General features: G+C 40.3%; 1 protein-coding gene across 3 annotated transcripts in view; it reads right to left on the bottom strand.

The window, feature by feature from the left end:
* Window positions 1–15,383, bottom strand: part of MPHOSPH8 (M-phase phosphoprotein 8) — a 46,700-nt gene extending 31,317 nt beyond the window's left edge. For all 3 annotated transcript variants that reach the window (XM_052650066.1, XM_052650065.1, XM_052650064.1), the window contains exons 1-2: window positions 15,095–15,383; window positions 4,377–4,532 (exon numbers count right to left, since the gene is read on the bottom strand). In XM_052650066.1, the coding sequence (XP_052506026.1) occupies window positions 4,377–4,532; window positions 15,095–15,319 (381 nt within the window). In that variant the 5' untranslated portion in view covers window positions 15,320–15,383. The remainder of the gene's footprint in view (window positions 1–4,376; window positions 4,533–15,094) is intronic.
* Between the last annotated feature and the right edge of the window lie 1,874 nt (window positions 15,384–17,257).

The raw sequence follows: 17,257 nt of genomic DNA on the forward strand, positions 1-17,257 counted from the left end.
ACACCATTCAATAATTAGGTTAAAAGTCACAGCAATATAAATACTGGAATACTGTATAAATATGGGCTTCCCTAGTGGCTCAGACGGTAAAGAATCTGCCCATAATCTGGGACCTGTGTTTGATCCCTGGGTCCAGAAGATCCCCTGGAGATGGGAATGGCTACCCACTCCAGTACTGTTGCTTGGAGAATCCCATGGACAGAGGAGCCTGGAGGGGCTACAAGTCCATGAGGTTGCAAAGAGTCAGACACAACTGAGTGACTAACACGTTCATTTTCACATACTGTTATATTTAAAATGGGTAACCAACAAGGTCCTACTGTATACCCCAGGGGACGGACCTCTGCTCAATGTTAATATGGCAGCCTGGATAGGAGGGGAGTTTGGGGGAGAATGGATACATGTATATGCATGGCTGAGTTGCTCTGCTATGCACCTGAAACAATCACAATGTTGTTAATCGGCTATACCCCAATATAAAAAAAAAAAAAAAGACCAGAGGTTTCAGTCTTAAAAGATTCAAAATGTTATTAGTGCCTGGAATTTTAAGTTATTTATAAAATAGTAAGGACAACTTAGAAAAAGACACTTTCTAGTGGAAAAGTATCTCCCTAAAATTAGGACAAGGATTTTTAAGCTTAAGAAGCCTCAAACCCAGCAGTCTATCAGGAGTCGTTCTCATCCAGACTCCTGTGCAAGCTGGACTGAAGCAGAGCCCTGGTGATGTGATGGGACAACAAAGCCAGTGTTCTATGAGTCAAGACTTTCTGAGAAAAGTTTTAGCAAACTTATCTCACTAATCAGGGAGTAAAGTTAAAGATAAATTTAAGAAAACTCAATCAAAATGTCTAAATTTTGAAAGCAATATGAACCAGTCACCTAGTACAATGGGTGCATTTGTGTCTATAAGCATTTTTAGTGAAAGAAATAGGGGAGGAGGGAGTAGGCACCCATTCTAGAAAAGTGAATATGACTATAGCAAAACACTGAAGGAAAAAAGGCTCTAATCTGAACTCATAAAGGATTTCCTTTATAAAAATTTTAAAAGTACTGAAGAATTTCCTTAGTAACTTAAAAACTATTTATTAAAGACCCTGCCACTACAGCATACATTTTAAAAACTGTTAATTCCACTCTTCTAAATCAATTTCAAACTACAGCCTAAACCAAAAGAAAGCCTACCATAGTGCCTGACTCTATCAGTACTAACTGGTGAACTGAGCCTAGTTACTTAGCTCATTGAGCCTGCCTCAGTTTTCTCAGTCTAATCCATAAAAGTGCTGGCCGGGTATCTGGTATATACAGAGTACAAGCACTAGCCAGGCAGAGGTGCCTCTATCACTATAATTATTATCAAAAACCATTACACACAGTCAAGTCCTAATATGGCTTTTGTCATTTAAAAGATACTAAGTAAAAATGTAATAAAATTCAAACTGTAGGGAAAGAAGGGATCAATATTCAGTCCTTAAAATAAAAACTTCAATAAGAAATTTTGTTGCGAGTGATTTTCACTGTATATTAATAGTTCTAAATTCAAGAACATCTTTCAGTATAAAAAATGAAAATTATTTTTAATAAAAAAGAAAACTAAAAGCAAAAAGAAAAATTGCACAAGAGTGGGGTTGATTTATAAATAAAAGCTATAAATGAAACTTAGAGTAAAACAGGAAATTCTCAGAAGATTCATAAATAAAGCCAATTCAATAACGTGTGGAATACAAGAATCAAAGATAAAACAACAGATAAACCCCTAGAAGGAAACCCTTGAGCCAAATTTGTGCATTAATTTTAACATTATCCCACTTTCAACCACCATCAAGTCTTTTTCCAAACTGCTTCTGAAGGAAGTTTAATAACTCATCTGAGTTCCTTTGAATCCATTATCCTTCCTTAGCATCAACAAGAGCTCCTAAAAAACAATAAAGTGGCTAAAAACTGAAGTGGATGTAATCAGACTTGTGAATAATCTGAAATAGATTAAAGGTATAGCTTTTAAGTTACAGATTAAAAACTATAGTTTTATAAAGTGATCTAAGAATTGTTTTAATTAGCAGAAAAGTCAGACTTAGAAATGTTACTAAAGCTGATTAGTTTTACTAATCACTATTTCACACCAAATAGCTGTGAAAAGAAGAGAAGCAAAAAGCAAAGGAGAAAAGGAAAGATATACCCATTTGAATTCAGAGTTCCAAAGAATAGCAAGTAGAGATAGGAATGCCTCTTCAGTGTTCAGTGCAAAGGAAAACAATAGAATGGGAAAGACTAGCGATCTCTTCACGAAAATTAGAGATACCAAGGGAATATTTCATGCAAAGATGGGCTCGATAAAGGACAGAAATGGTATGGATCTAACAAAAGCAGAAGGTAGTAAGAGGAGGTAGCAAGAATACACAGAAGAACTGTACAAAAAAGATCTTCATGACCCAGATAATCACAATGGTGTGTGATCACTCATCTAGAGCCAGACATCCTGGAATGTGAAGTCAAGTGGGCCTTAGAAAGCATCATTATGAACAAGACTAGTGGAGGTGATGGAATTCCAGGTGAGCTCTTTCGAATCCTAAAAGACAATGCTGTGAAAGTACTTCACTCAATATGCCAGCAAATTTGGAAAACTCAGCAGTGACCACAGGACTGGAAAAGGTCAGTTTTCATTCCAATTCCTAAGAAAGACAATGCCAAAGAATGCTCAAACTACCACACAATTGCACTCATCTCACATGCTAACAAAGTAATGCTCAAAATTCTCCAAGCCAGGCTTCAGCAATACGTGAACTGTGAACTTCCAGATGTTCAAGCTGGTTTTAGAAAAGGCAGAGGAACCAGAGATCAAATTGCCAACGTCTGCTGGATAATCGAGAAAGCAAGAGAGTTCCAGAAAAACATCTATTTCTGCTTTATTGACTATGCCAAAGCCTTTGACTGTGTGGATCACAGTAAACTGTGCAAATTCTTAAAGAGATGGGAATACCAGACCACCTGACCTGCCTCTTGAGAAATCTGTAGGCAGGTCAGGAAGCAACAGTTAGAGCTGGACATGGAAGAACAGACTGGTTCCAAATTGGGAAAGGAGTACATCAAGGCTGTATATTGTCACCCTGCTTATTTAACTTCTATGCAGAGTACATCATGAGAAACGCTGGGCTGGATGAAGCACAAGCTGGAATCAAGATTGCCAGGAGAAATATCAATAACCTCAGATATGCAGATGACACCACCCTTATGGCAGAAAGTGAAGAACTAAAGAGCCTCTTGATGAAAGTGAAAGAGGAGAGCGAAAAAGTTGGCTTAAAGCTTGACGTTCAGAAAACGAAGATCATGGCATCCGGTCCCATCACTTCATGGCAAATAGATGGGGAAACAGTGGCAGACTTTATTTTTGGGGGTTCCAAAATCACTGCAGATGGTGCCTGCAGCCATGAAATAAAAAGACACTTACTCCTTGGAAGAAAAGTTATGACCAACCTAGACAACGTATTAAAAAGCAGAGACATTACTTTGCCAACAAAGGTTCATCTAGTCAAAGATACGGCTTTTCCAGTAGTCATGTATGTATGTGAAAGTTGGGACTATAAAGAAAGCTGAGTGCCGAAGAATTGATGCTTTTGAACTATGGTGTTGCAGAAGACTCTTGAGAGTCCCTTGGACTGCAAGGAGATCCAACCAGTTCATCCTAAAGGAAATTAGTCCTGAATGTTCATTGGAAGGACTGATGTTGAAGCTGAAATTCCAATACTTTGGCCACCTGATGCAAAGAGCTGACTCATTTGAAAAGACCTTGATGCTGGGAAAGATCGATGGTGAGAGAAGGGGACGACAGAGGATGAGATGGTTGGATGGCATCACTGACTCAATGGACATGAGTCTGAGTAAACTCTGGGAGTTAGTGATGGACAGGGAGGCCTGGCGTGCTGCAGTTCATGAGGTTGCAAAGAGTCGGATGTGAGTGAGCAACTGAACTGAACTGAAAGCTGATTAAATATAAAAGTATGTGTTGTATCTGCAGTAGTAATGTGAATAGCACACAAGGAATTCCTCAGGTATACGAAAACACAATGTTCACATCACGGACAAACAAGTAAAATTTCAACATGTCTCTTTTCTCCCCACTTTCTTCTTACTTGTAACTTAATCAACATGTCCAAACTATAGCTGTTTGTCCCCTGCAATCACAGGCTGGCTGCAAAAAGAACAGTTTGGCAAAAATCAATGAAAGCATTCTATGAGAATCAACTGGCTATACAGAGCTTCCAATAGAAATGCTGTATATTTCATTTTTCCTTGTAAATTCCATACTGTACATTTTGTATTCCATTATATTTATAGTAAATTTATTATATTAAAAAAAACCACTATGAGATAAAATAGAATACCTGGATATCTTTCTTCACTGATTTAGCTTTGTTATCTGCAATTTTCTTCCTAAATTCAAGAAGAACTTCCTTACAGTCCTCAAGGTGAATCTCAGGCTCCCAGGTATCATCATCTGCTGTGTATCCTTTCCATCGAACCTTATAAAGGACCTTACCCTGTAACATAAATTAAAAACAGGCAAATAAAGGATATTAGATTTGATTATAGTTCCAAAGCCATACAGTTGCTGAGAATAAATGAACCAACTTACAATGGAGATTAAAATCATGATAAAGAATGTTCATCTAAAAAAAAAATCATCTCCTGAGATCACTTGTGAATTCCTTAAAACACATAATGAAATTCCACCCAATCCAAGTCCAGCTACAGTTTCTCCTCTGAGGGCAACTGCTTACCACAGTGGAATAGTAAGACATCAGTCACATTTTAACTTTCGTCCCCTCCTAACATGAACTGGCCTAAAAGCATCTCTTAAAATGTTCTAAGACAGAAGCCAGTGATTGTAAATTTCTAGGGAGGAGAGTGGAAGGAGAGTTCATCTTCAATCTATTTTATATATGGTACTTTTCACTTAATAAGTAATTTTTAAATTAAAAAAATAAAAATTTAAATAACAACTAGAATAAAATGTGTGTGTGTGGGGGGAGTTCTTCTCCTGACGCAAGTGGCCTTTAAAAAAAAAAAAGTATCCCTGGTGGTCCAGTGGTGAAGTCTCAGCACTTCCAATGCAGGGGGCCCGGGTTCAATCTCTGGTCAGGGAACTATATACCACTTGTTCCAACTAAAGACCCCAGGTGCTGCAATGAAGACCTGGCACGGCCTAATAAGTAAATAAATAAATATTTTAAAAAAAGTATCACACCAAAGGCAAAAATAACAGAAGCAAAAAAGTCACACTACATCAAACGAGAAAGCTTCTACACAGCAAAGCAAGTCATCAACAAAATGAAAAGGCAACCGCCTGAATGGGAAGATACTTGCAAGTCGGATATCTGATAAAGAGTCAATAGTCAAAACATATAAAGAACTGAGAACTTCCAGTGGTTAACATGCTAGGCTTCCAATGAAGGGCTGTGGGTTCGATCCCTGATCAGGGAAGTAAGATCCTGCATGCCATATGGCCAAAAAAAAAAAAAAAAAAGAGAACTGATACAACTACACAGCAAAAAAAACCAACTAGATTAAAAAATAGGCAACTGTGCTTCCCTTCAGTGGTGAAGAATCCGTCTGCCAATGCAGGAGACACAGGTTTGATCCCTGATCCAGGAAGATCCCACATACCAAGGAGAAACTAACCCCATGCACCACCACTATGAGCCTGTGCTCTAGAGCTGGGGAGCTACACAAGATAAGCTACCGCAATACACCTGAAGCAGCCCCCCTCACCACCACTAGAGAAAAGCTTGTGCAGCAGTGAAGACCTAGCATGACCAAAATAAATGTAAAAAACCCGAGATATTACCTCACACCTACTAGGTCAAACAAACAAAACCACAGAACATAACAAGGGTTGGTGACGACATAGAGAAATGAGAACCTTCTCACACTGATGGTGGGTATGTAAAATGATACAATTGCTATGGAAAACAGTTCAGCAATTCCTCAACATGTTAAACAAAATTACCTCATAATCCAGCAATTCCACTATGAGGTATATATCCCAAAGAACTGAAAACAGAGACATATTTGAAAACACATTTCAGGGCAGCATTATAACAACCCAATCAGTCAATCAATAGATGAATGTATAATCAAAATGTGGTATTCAGCCTTAAAAGGGGAGGAAATTCTGACACATGCTGACATGGATGAACCTTACAAACATGCTAGGTGAAATAAGCCAGGCACAGGAGGAAAATATTTATGATTCCATTCATATGAAGCACCTACAACATGGAAACTGACTGGGACAGAAAGGAGACGGGCTGAGAGAGAGAGAACAGGGAATCAGTGTTTACTGGGGACAGAGTTTCACTTTGGGAAGATGGAAAAGTTCCGGAGCTGTACAGAGGTGCTGCTGCACATCAATGTGGATGTACTTAATTACCCCTGAACTGTACACTGAAAAGTGGTTATAGTGGAAAATTCAAGATACACATATAGAATGCGTATGTATGTGTTAATCACTCAGTTATGTCCAACTTTTTGTGACCCCATGGACTGTAGTCCACCAGGCTCCTTTATTCATGAGATTTCCCATACAAGAATACCGGAGTGGGCTGCCATTCCCTTCTCCAGGGGATCTTCCTGACTCAGGGATCAAACTCAAGTCTCCTTCATTGCAGGCAGATTCTTTATCATCTGAGCCACCAGGGAAGCCCATATACATAAACTACAACAAAAACATTTTCAAGTTCCTTGTTGCGTCTTTTGTCCATTTTTCTTGCTCATTTATAAGAATTTCTCTTTTTAAAACCTTTGTTTTTGGTCATGGCATGCATCTTGCAGGATCTTAGCTCCCCAACCAAGGATCAAACCTGGGCCACAGTAGGCACCGAATCCTAACCACCAGACTACCAGAGAAGTCCCTATTAAGTCTTTGTCATATATATTCCAAATTCTTGCTTCTCTAGATTTCTGATTTTTTTTTTCTCCTTAATGCCCAACTTCACTGAGAAGCAAGAACGCCCTCAATTCAATAGTTCCCGCACGATCTGCAGAGCACCATTCTAGCTCTGCTTTTAACACTGTCTGGGTTTATTCACACAACCACCAAGGCCACAAACTTTCCAAGCTGAGTGCCCTCCCAGGTCAGTCCCCAGCCATGCCCACACTGCTTTCCAGACACTCTGCTACCTGTAGAAGACTCAGTATCAGCCTTTAACAGGGTGAGAAAGTGAGAGATGATGGGAAAAGTGTATAGCCTCTTAACTTCCAACAATAATCCTGAAAATCTTTGTAATTTTAAAATAATAATTAAAAGCCTATGTAGGAACTTCCTGGTAGTCCAGTGGTTAAGACTCTATGGTTCCACTACAGGGTGAGCAGGCTCAATCCCTGGTCAGGAAACTAAGATCCTGCAAGGTGGCCAAAAAAAACAAGTCAGTTTAATGGTTCAGTTATGCAGCTATGGGGGGTGGGTGGGAGTGATTATACCAAGTGAAAATGTATGCACATTCTTTTTAGCAAAAGTGTGGAAAAAGAAAACTATTAGTATACAACATTGTGACAGTTCTATGAAGGTGTAGTTAAAAGGAGATACACCGAGGTGAGACAGCATGGTTGCACAATGCTGAACTCCTCTGTACCAATGGAGGCAAAGGAAAAAAACAGTGTGCTGTACTGCCTTCAAGGAGCAGTATGCTTGGTCTTGGTAGGAGTATCACATGAGAAGTTACACTGTTACAGCAGAGTGGAAAAACACCTTAATGTACCAACAATAGGGCATGGAAACAAATGATCCTTGCTTTGGGGCCACCTGATTTTTGTGTGCATAAAAATAATGCTAAATTTATTACTCAAGGGGGCTTAAAAAAAAACCAACACACCATTTACTTTCAAAAGCAGGAAAAAAATGTATATAGAGGAAAAAAATAAAGCCAACATTAACAACTGGGGGATCTGAGTGAAGGCATGTGGGAGATACTAAACAATTCTTGCAGCTTTTCTGATTTATGGGGGGAAAAGAAACTAGTAAAGTTTTATTTCAATAATGAACATAGATATAAATTTAATATTAGTTATCAATTAAGTTTGATCTAGTCAATGACAATGAGGAATATTAATAATCATTTCTGAGTATAAGGAGTACTCAACTTTAGCTCCAGACTTGACTGACAAATAACAGCCTTTATTTCAGCAGTTTTGCTTCATTCATTCATTCAATAAATGTTTACTGAGGGTCACTTATGTGTACAGCAGTATACAAAAGAAATGAAATCACTGAATTATACTTTTTTTTTTTAATAGGAGTAATGTCAACCCAAATATTGCCCAAAACTTTGCTGTATACTAAAAACTTTCATAACAGCCCTGGGATCTATAAACATCTTCAAAACTTCCATAATCTCTATTTTCTTGGTAGCTGAGCTTAACCCATTAGCCAAACTATAAGGAAGCAGATGGTCCTCCTATCTTCTTAAGATTCTAGATACTAGATAATTAGTTTTAAAAAATAATCTCAAGTCCAGTGAGTCTGAGTGTATTATGAACATGAAATTTTTTTAAAAAAGCACAACTGTAATTAGGCACTTTAGTGGACTTCAAGTGTATTAATAATAAAAGCAGGAACTTCCCTGGAGGTTCAATGGTTAAGACTGCACTTCTCATGTGGGGTTGTGGGATCAATCCCTGCTCAGGATGCCTTGTTTCAAGGCAATAAATAAATAAAAGAAGCAAAAATAGCTAATATATTCTAAAATGGTGAGGCAAAAAATAAGTAATAAAAGAAGTAAAAATATCTGGTATCTTTTAGTACTGCTTTAAACACATCACAAAAAATGACAGTTAAACTAATCAATAATATCAGGAATATGAAGTATGAACTGACTCATCTGAAAAGACCCTGATGCTAGGAAAGATTGAAGGCAGGAGGAGAAAGGGATGAGAGAGGATGAGATGGTTGGATGGCATCACCAACTCAATGGACATGAGTTTGAGTAGACTCGGGGAGCTGGTGATGGACAGAGTACCCTGGTGTGCTGCAGTCCATGGGGTTGGAGAGTTGGACACAACCAAGCGACTGAACTGAAACTGAATGAAACAGAGAATGGCCTCCTGCATTCAAATTATTCTCAAATTACTTCCCCATTCTTCTAGTTTCAAGTTCTTAACTAATGGTTGATTTGCTTGCTGGCAGATGTATTATAGGTTTCAAGTAACCCAACTGGGCCCTGGTGGATCAAATGATAAACAATTAGCCTGCAATGCAGGAGACCTGAGTTCAATCCCCGGGTAGGGAAGATCGCCTGGAGAAGGGAATGGCGACCCATTCCAGTATTTTTGCCTGGAGAATCCCATGGACAGAGGAGTCTGGCAGGTTGCAGTCCATGGGGTCACAGAGTTGGACACCACTGAGTGACTGAGTTGAACACTTTCAACACACTTAATCAGGCAAATATTCAATGTAAACAACATAAGAACTTACGTCAGTGAAAGTAAAAAATTCTTTTAAAGCACGTGAAACATTTAATAATAATCAAATGTTTGGAAAGTAAGCAATATATTTATACACAATTTATGGAAACTGGAAAATAATGTTATCTGAATGAAAACAAACATAATTTATGAACTGCAACTAAAGTAAGATGAGAACGTAATTTAACATAACATAAAGGTATGTTATTTGAAAAAAGAAAGGCTAAAAACAGTGAGCTATGCAAAGGAAACTGTAAATAAGGTGAAAAGACAACCCTCAGAATGGGAGAAAATAATAGCAAATGAAACAACTGACAGAGTTAATTTCCAAAATATACAGGCAGCTCATACAACTCAATACCAGAAAAACAAACAACCCAATCAAAAAGCACAAAAGACCTAAACAGACATTTCTCCAAAGAAGAGATATACATGGCTAATAAACACAAGAAGAGATGCTCAAAATCGCTCATTATTAGAGAAATGCAAAGCAAAACTACAATCACCTCATGCCAGACAGAATGGCCATAATCAAAAAATCCACAAGTAACAAGTGCTGGAGAGGGCATGAAGAACAGGGAACCACCACGCTGCTAGAGGGAACGTAAACTGATACAGCCACTGTGGAAGACAGGATGGAAAGTCCTTTAAAAACTAGGAATAACACTATCATACAACACAACAGTCCTGCTGCTGGGCATAGACCCTGAAGAAACCAAAACTGAAAAGGACACAAGTACCCCAATGTTCACCGCAGCACTATTTACAATAGCCAAGACGTGGAAGTAACCTAGATGTCCATCAACAGATGAACTGATAAAGAAGCTGTGGTACGTATATACAATCACATCAGCCATGAAAAGGAACTCTTTTGAGTCAGTTCTAACGAGGTGGACGAACCTAGAGCCTAATATACAGAGTGGAGTAAGTCAGAAAGAGAAAAACAAGTACCTTATATTAATGCATATATATGGAATCTAGAAGGAAGATACTGACAAATCTGTTTGCAGAGCAGCAGTGCAGACACAGACATAGAGAACAGACTTATGGACAAGGGTGGGTGAGATGAATGGAGAGAGTAGCATGAATGCATATGCACCAACGTATGTAAACAGACAGCCAATGGGAGTTTGCTATATGACTCGGAACTCACACTGGGGCTCGGTAATAACCTAGAGAGGTGGAATGGGAGGGAGGAGACATTTGTACACCTATGGTTAATTCATGTTGATGTATGACAAATCAAACCAATACTGTAAAGCAATCACCAATCAATTAAAAATAAATATTTTTTTAAAAACTGTGCATCCATCTCAAGATGTTAGAAAAAGACCAACAAATAAGGAATAGATGCAGCAAAAACGATTTAATAAAATTCAACATTCATTCACAATAAAAGTATTTAGCAACCAGAAATAAAGGGAATCTCTTCAACAAAAAGTAAATATACAAAAATTAATTGCATAAGCAACAAACAGTAAGACAAGGAAACTTTTCAAAGAATCATTTACCACTGCACTGGAAAATCAATAACACCTAAAAGTCAATTTACTAAAACTTCAACATAAAGTTATAAAAAAGTTATAAAACAGGATTTCTCTGGTGGTCCAGTGGCTAAGACTCCTTGCTCCCAATGCAGGGGGCCTGGGTTCCATCCCTGGTCAGATAATAATTTGCATGCTGCAACTAAGAATTCACAGGCTGCAACTAAAGAGATCACATCTGCAGAAACTAACAACAACAAACATCCCACACATCACAACTAAGACCAGGTGCAGCCAAATAAGTTATTTTTTAAAGAGAGTTATTAAATATTATTGAAAAAATTAAATTAATCCTAAATTTATCCACAAATTCAATGCAAGTCTCAATAAAAACTCAAAGTTTTTGTGTGCAAGGAAATTGACAAGTTGATTCTAAAATTTACAATGTTAAAGAATGAAAAGAAAGATTTGCTCAATGAAACCTGACTCCTACATTACACTATACACAAAATCAATTACAAGTAAAGTGCAAACATAAGTCAGAAAGACAAAACAACACAGCTTTCAGAAAAGAAAAAAAAAGAATATTTAGAGTAAGGAAAGATTTCTCAAACCAGACATTAAAAGCACTCAACATCAAGACAAAATAACTTATACTACATTAATCATATTCTATTTACCAAAAAGACATAGCAGGAAAAGAGATTTACATGACACCAGTCACAAAGGGTTTGAATCCAGAATACAAGAAATCAATAAAGACAACTCAGTAGAGATCTGAAAGGGCAGTTCATAAACGATAACCAGATGATGACTAAATATATGAAAAGACGCTCAATGATTTCAACGCTGATTTCTAATGTAAAATCCAGAAAAATATAAATTACAAGTAGGAAATACCAACAAATACATCACCACTACTGGCTGAAAATATAGACGGATTATCAAGTGTTGACAGGATGAGAAACGAAAGGAATTCTCCTAAGCCAGCAGCAGTAGTGTAAATTGGTACAACTACTTTTGAAAACAGTTTCTTAAAGCTGAAGACATGCATCTTGTCCTCCTAGTGTATACCTCCCACTCCTAGGTATATAGCAAGACAACCAAGAGAAACATTTGTGCACAATACACCAGGAGACACGTTCAGTAAAGTTCCTGCCTGTTAGTCACTCACTCGTGTCTGACTCTTTGTGACCCCATGGACTGTAGCCCACCAAGCTCCTTTGTCCATGGAATTATCCAGGCAAGAATACTGGAGTGGGTTGCCATTTCCTTCTCCATCAGTTAAGTTCACAGAAGCATTATTCAAAACTGAAAACAACCCAGGTGCCCAACAGAAGTAGTAGAAAAGATAAAACTGTAATATATTCATACAACTGAATACAGTTGACCCTTTAACAACATGGGTTTGAACTGTGGGATCCACTTATATGCAGATTTTTTTCAATAAATATATTGGAAAAAATTTTAGAGATTTTCAACAATTTGAAAAAAGCTGCAGATGAACCATATAGTCTAGAAATATTGAAATAATTAAGAAAAAGTATGCAAAGAATGCATGAAGAATATGCAGATGTTGGTCTATTACTACAAAAGCATAAGATGAGTGACAGTTAATGGAAAATTAATGTGTTAAGTTTTCTTAATGTGTTATAACTTTGCTTTCAAAGAATTATATTATCATTCTTTTCTAATTGGAGAAATTGAATATTAGGTTATTATTCAAGGTAAGCGGTGTCTTTAAAAATGTAACAGTGTTTCTGATACTATATTATAAATATGACTGTAATACTGTATGCCATAAAAATTTTCTAATGATTTGTTCTTTAGTGTCTAGGTTAGACTGCTGTGCTGTGCTAAGTCACTTCAGTCATGTTTGACTCTTTGTGACCCCCATGGATTGTCCACGGCATTCTCCAGGCAAGAATACTGGAATGGGTTGCCATGCCTTCCGCCAGCGGATCTTCCCAACCCAAGAATCTAACCTGCAGCTCCTGCGCCTCCTGCACTGCAGGCAGATTTTTTATCACTAAGCCACCAGGGAAGCCCAATCTAGGCTACTGTGAAGCAATTGTATCGATTACACTGCTGCTGCTAAGTTGCTTCAGTTGTGGCCGACTCTGTGCGACCCCACAGACAGCAGCCCGCCAGGCTCCGCCTTCCCTGGGATTCTCCAGGCAAGAATACTGGAGTGGGTTGCCATTTTCCTCTCCAATGCATGAAAGTGAAAAGTGAAAGTGAAGTCGCTCAGTCCTGTCCGACTCTTTGCAACCCCCTGGACTGCAGCCCACCAGGCTCCTCCCACCATGGTATTCTCTAGGCAAGAGTACTCCAGTGGAGTGCCACTGCCTTCTCTGATTGATTACACTAGGCTACCATAATACACTGAATCATTCAACTTTTTCACATTATCTTTTCATTGTTGATGTCAGTATTACTAGTAATACATACAACACCAAAATGTTTTATTTAAGACAATATTGATGTAGGCTCTGACAGGTAATTCATCTTGTAAACAAACACTGTAAATAGGGTAGGCAATACCATTAATATATTTTCTTCTCCTTACAATTTTATTAATATTTTCTTTTCTTTAGTTTACTTTTTTATTAAGAATCCTCCCAACCCAGGGATCCAACCCAGGTCTCCCACGTTGCAGGCGGATTCTTTACCAGCTGAGCCATGAAGAAGTCCTTCATTAGAACACAGTATATAATACGCATAACATACAAAATATTTGTTAAACTGTTTACACTATGGTAAGGCTTCCCTTTCTGGTAAAAAAAAGCCTTTAGTAGTTAGGTTTTGAGGGAGTCAAAAGTTACACTGGCTTTTCAACTGTGCAGGGCCAAGCATCCCTAGGGCCCAAGTTGTTTGAGGTCAACTGTACTAAGCAGCAACCAAAAAAAAACACAAAACTATAGCTCCAACAGCAGGGATTAAATCTCACAAAGATGTTACTGAGCAAAAAAAGCAGATGCACACCAAACAAATATAGTGAGATTCCACTTAAAGGAAAAAGATTTTAAAGATGGGGCTTTAGGTGCAGTTCCTACAATCCTTCGAAGCTAACAAAATAAAATATTGTATCAAGAAGTGAATCACCTTAATTGTGAAGACATTACCGTCTTAACTATTTTCTGAATATCTCCCACCTGCCTGGCACTATGTTAAATGCAGGGGATACAAAAGTGTAAGATTGCTGCACCTCTCACCTCAAGGTACTTAAAACGTAATTGGGAAAATTAAATGCGTAAGAATGTCCCTAACTTCAACTAACAATAATATTGTCGACATTGGATTTTTAGTTATTTATCCCCCACTGGACAAGAGAATCTTTTATGTCAGCAACTGTGTATGCTACAATTCATCTCTATATCCTCAGGACCTAACACGGCACCTACCAGGCAGTAACTGAAAACAAAACTCTACGGAATGAATGCGCAAAAAAAAAAAAAGTAGCATACGACCAATGGGAAATGAGAGACAATTAAAAAAACATAGGGAACAAAAAGGACAGGGAAGCCTAGCGTGCTGCAGTCCATGGGGTTGCAAAGTCGGATACGACTGAGAAACTGAACTGAAAACACAACACACAGAGGACCATCGTGTAGGGCCTTTGGTCACCCTACACCTATTTACTAAAATATATTATCTTCCCATTGCCCATCCTTACACCCACTCACCTTCCGCCAGGCCACAACTGGTTCACTCACTTAACAACCTGATACACATTAAGCAATTACTGCATGCTAGGCACCGGACTCAAGTGCCAGCGTTAACAAGTTAATAAAGAGAACAGTCTCTGTACTAAGGGAGTTCACAATCTAGCAAGAGACCAACATGTAAAGAACGAAGTCTTGAAATGTAAAACAGCGGTCTACACAGTTTCGTAAGGGCACAAACGGAGGAAGCACCTCACTCTGGGGGTACCAGGGTCAAACAAAACACTGAGCAGGCTTCCCCACGAGGGATGGGGAAGCGCGGGGCAGAGCGCGGCGAGGACACTCGGTTCTCGGAGCCGAGACGCCGCCCTCGCGCCGAGGACGGCGGCCTAGGAGGGAGCCCCGGTCTCAGCGCCCCCGCGGCTGGATCTCCGCCACACTGCCTCCGGAGCCCCCTTTGCGCGGGCAGCATCACCCCGGGCCCGCACCTACCCCTTCAGTCTTCATGTCCAGGATCTTCTCCACCTCGAACACATTCTCGCCGTCCTCCTCGCTGTCCCCGCCGGCCTCCTTTCCTTTCGCGGCCACGTCCTTCTCTTTGCCCCTCGCCCCAACTCCCTCTCCTTCGACTGCAGGCGACTGACCATTGCCGTCGGCACCCGAACCAGGAACTGTAGCCACGCTCGCTCCTTCCGCCTCCCCCTTCGCCTCCGCCATAACGGAGCTCTCCAAGCTGCCAGGAGAGGGGCCGCTAAGCGCGCCCCTCTCTCGGCCCCGAACCCCGGACAGTCGGACGCAGTTAACTGGAAAGCGCCAATGGCGTGCTCGGGACAGAGGTGCGACGCTCGCGCACAACAAACACGTCAACGCGGGCGCGCCTCAGCCCCGCACCGCCCACAGGAAGCAGGTGGGCGGGCCGAGGGGGGAGAAGTGCCTTGGGCGGAAGGAAGAGCCGCGACATAAGGCCGCGGCGAGAGTCTCGGGGTAGCGTCGGCGGGGCGGGGCTTTGGGCAGTGAGGTGGGGAGCGGGGCGGGGAGCGGGCAGGCGGGGCTTGCGGGAAGCAGGAAGGGAGTGGAGCAGGCGGGCCAGAGAGATACCCGGCGAAACCTCTTCCCTGGCCGAATGCTGTCCAGATACCGGGATTCTTATCTGGGTGATGTAGCTAGGATAAACGCCTAGGATCCAATCAAACGCAACTCATAGTGCTGTTACGGTTTAGGGGAGTGCTGTTTAAAGATAAGGAAAACGTTTATTTTCCAAGTTCTAGTTGGGATTCTCCGCACGGCCCGCCCCCCCCCCCCCCCCCCGGAAAATCAGCGTGATAAAAAGTAATTTGCCCAGGTTATAAGTGATTGACAAAAAGTGCCCCCCCAAATGAATTCTCGCCCACAGTTCAGTTCAATCGCTCAGTGGTGTCCGACTCTTCCTGACCCCATGTACTGCAGCACACCAGGCCTCCCTGTTCATCACCAGCTCCCGGAGCTTAAGCAAACTCATGTCCATCGAGTCGTTGATGCCATCCTACCATCTCATCCTCTGTCGTCCCCTTCTCCTGCCTTTAATCTTTTCCAGCATAAGGGTCTTTTCCAATGAGTCAGTTCTTCGCATCAGGTGGCCGAAGTATTGGAGTTTCAGCTTCAACATCAGTCCTTCCAATGAATATTCAGGACTCATTTCCCTTTAGGATTGACTGGTTGGATCTCCTTGCAGTCCAAGGGACTCTCAAGAGTCTTCTCCAACACCACAGTTCAAAAGCATCAATTCTTCGGTGCTCAGCTTTCTTCATAGTCCAACTCTCAGACGACTGGAAAAACCATAGCTGTGACTAGACAGACCTTTGTTGGCAAAGTAGTAACTCTGCTTTTTTAATATGCTGTCTAGGTTGGTCATAACTTCTTCCAAGGAGTAAGCATCTTTTTATTTCATGGCTGCAGTCACCATCTGCAGTGATTTTGGAGCCCAGAAAAATAGTCTGTCACTGTTTCTACTGTTTCCCCATCTATTTGCCATGTAGTGATGTCACCCTGCTTATTTAACTTCTATGCAGAGTACATCATGAGAAACACTGGGCTGGAAGAAGCACAAGCTGGAATCAAGATCGCTGGGAGAAATCAATAACCTCAGATATGCAGATGACACCACCCTTATGGCAGAAAGTGAAGAGGAACTAAAAAGCTTCTTGATGAAAGTGAAAGAGGAGAGTGAAAAAGTCGGCTTAAAGCTCAACATTCAGAAAACAAAGATCATGGCATCTGGTCCCATCACTTCATGGGTAATAGATGGGGAAACAATGGAAACAATGTCAGACTTTATTTTTGGGGCTCCAAAATCACTGCAGATGGTGACTGCAGCCATGAAATTAAAAGACACTTACTCCTTGGAAGAAAAGCTATGACCAACCTAGAAAGCATATTGAAAAGCAGAGACATTACTTTGCCAACAAAGGTGGGTCTAGTCAAGGCTATGGTTTTTCCAGTGGTCATGTATGGATGTGAGAGTTGGACTGTGAAGAAAGCTGAGCACCGAAGAATTGATGCTTTTGAACTGTGGTGTTGGAGAAAACTCTTGAGAGTCCCTTGGACTGCAAGGAGATCCAACCAGTCCATTCTGAAGGAGATCAGCCCTGGGTGTTCTTTGGAAGGAATGATGCTAAA

This window comes from Budorcas taxicolor, chromosome 12 (assembly GCF_023091745.1).
Source record: "Budorcas taxicolor isolate Tak-1 chromosome 12, Takin1.1, whole genome shotgun sequence".
NCBI lineage: Eukaryota > Metazoa > Chordata > Mammalia > Artiodactyla > Bovidae > Budorcas > Budorcas taxicolor.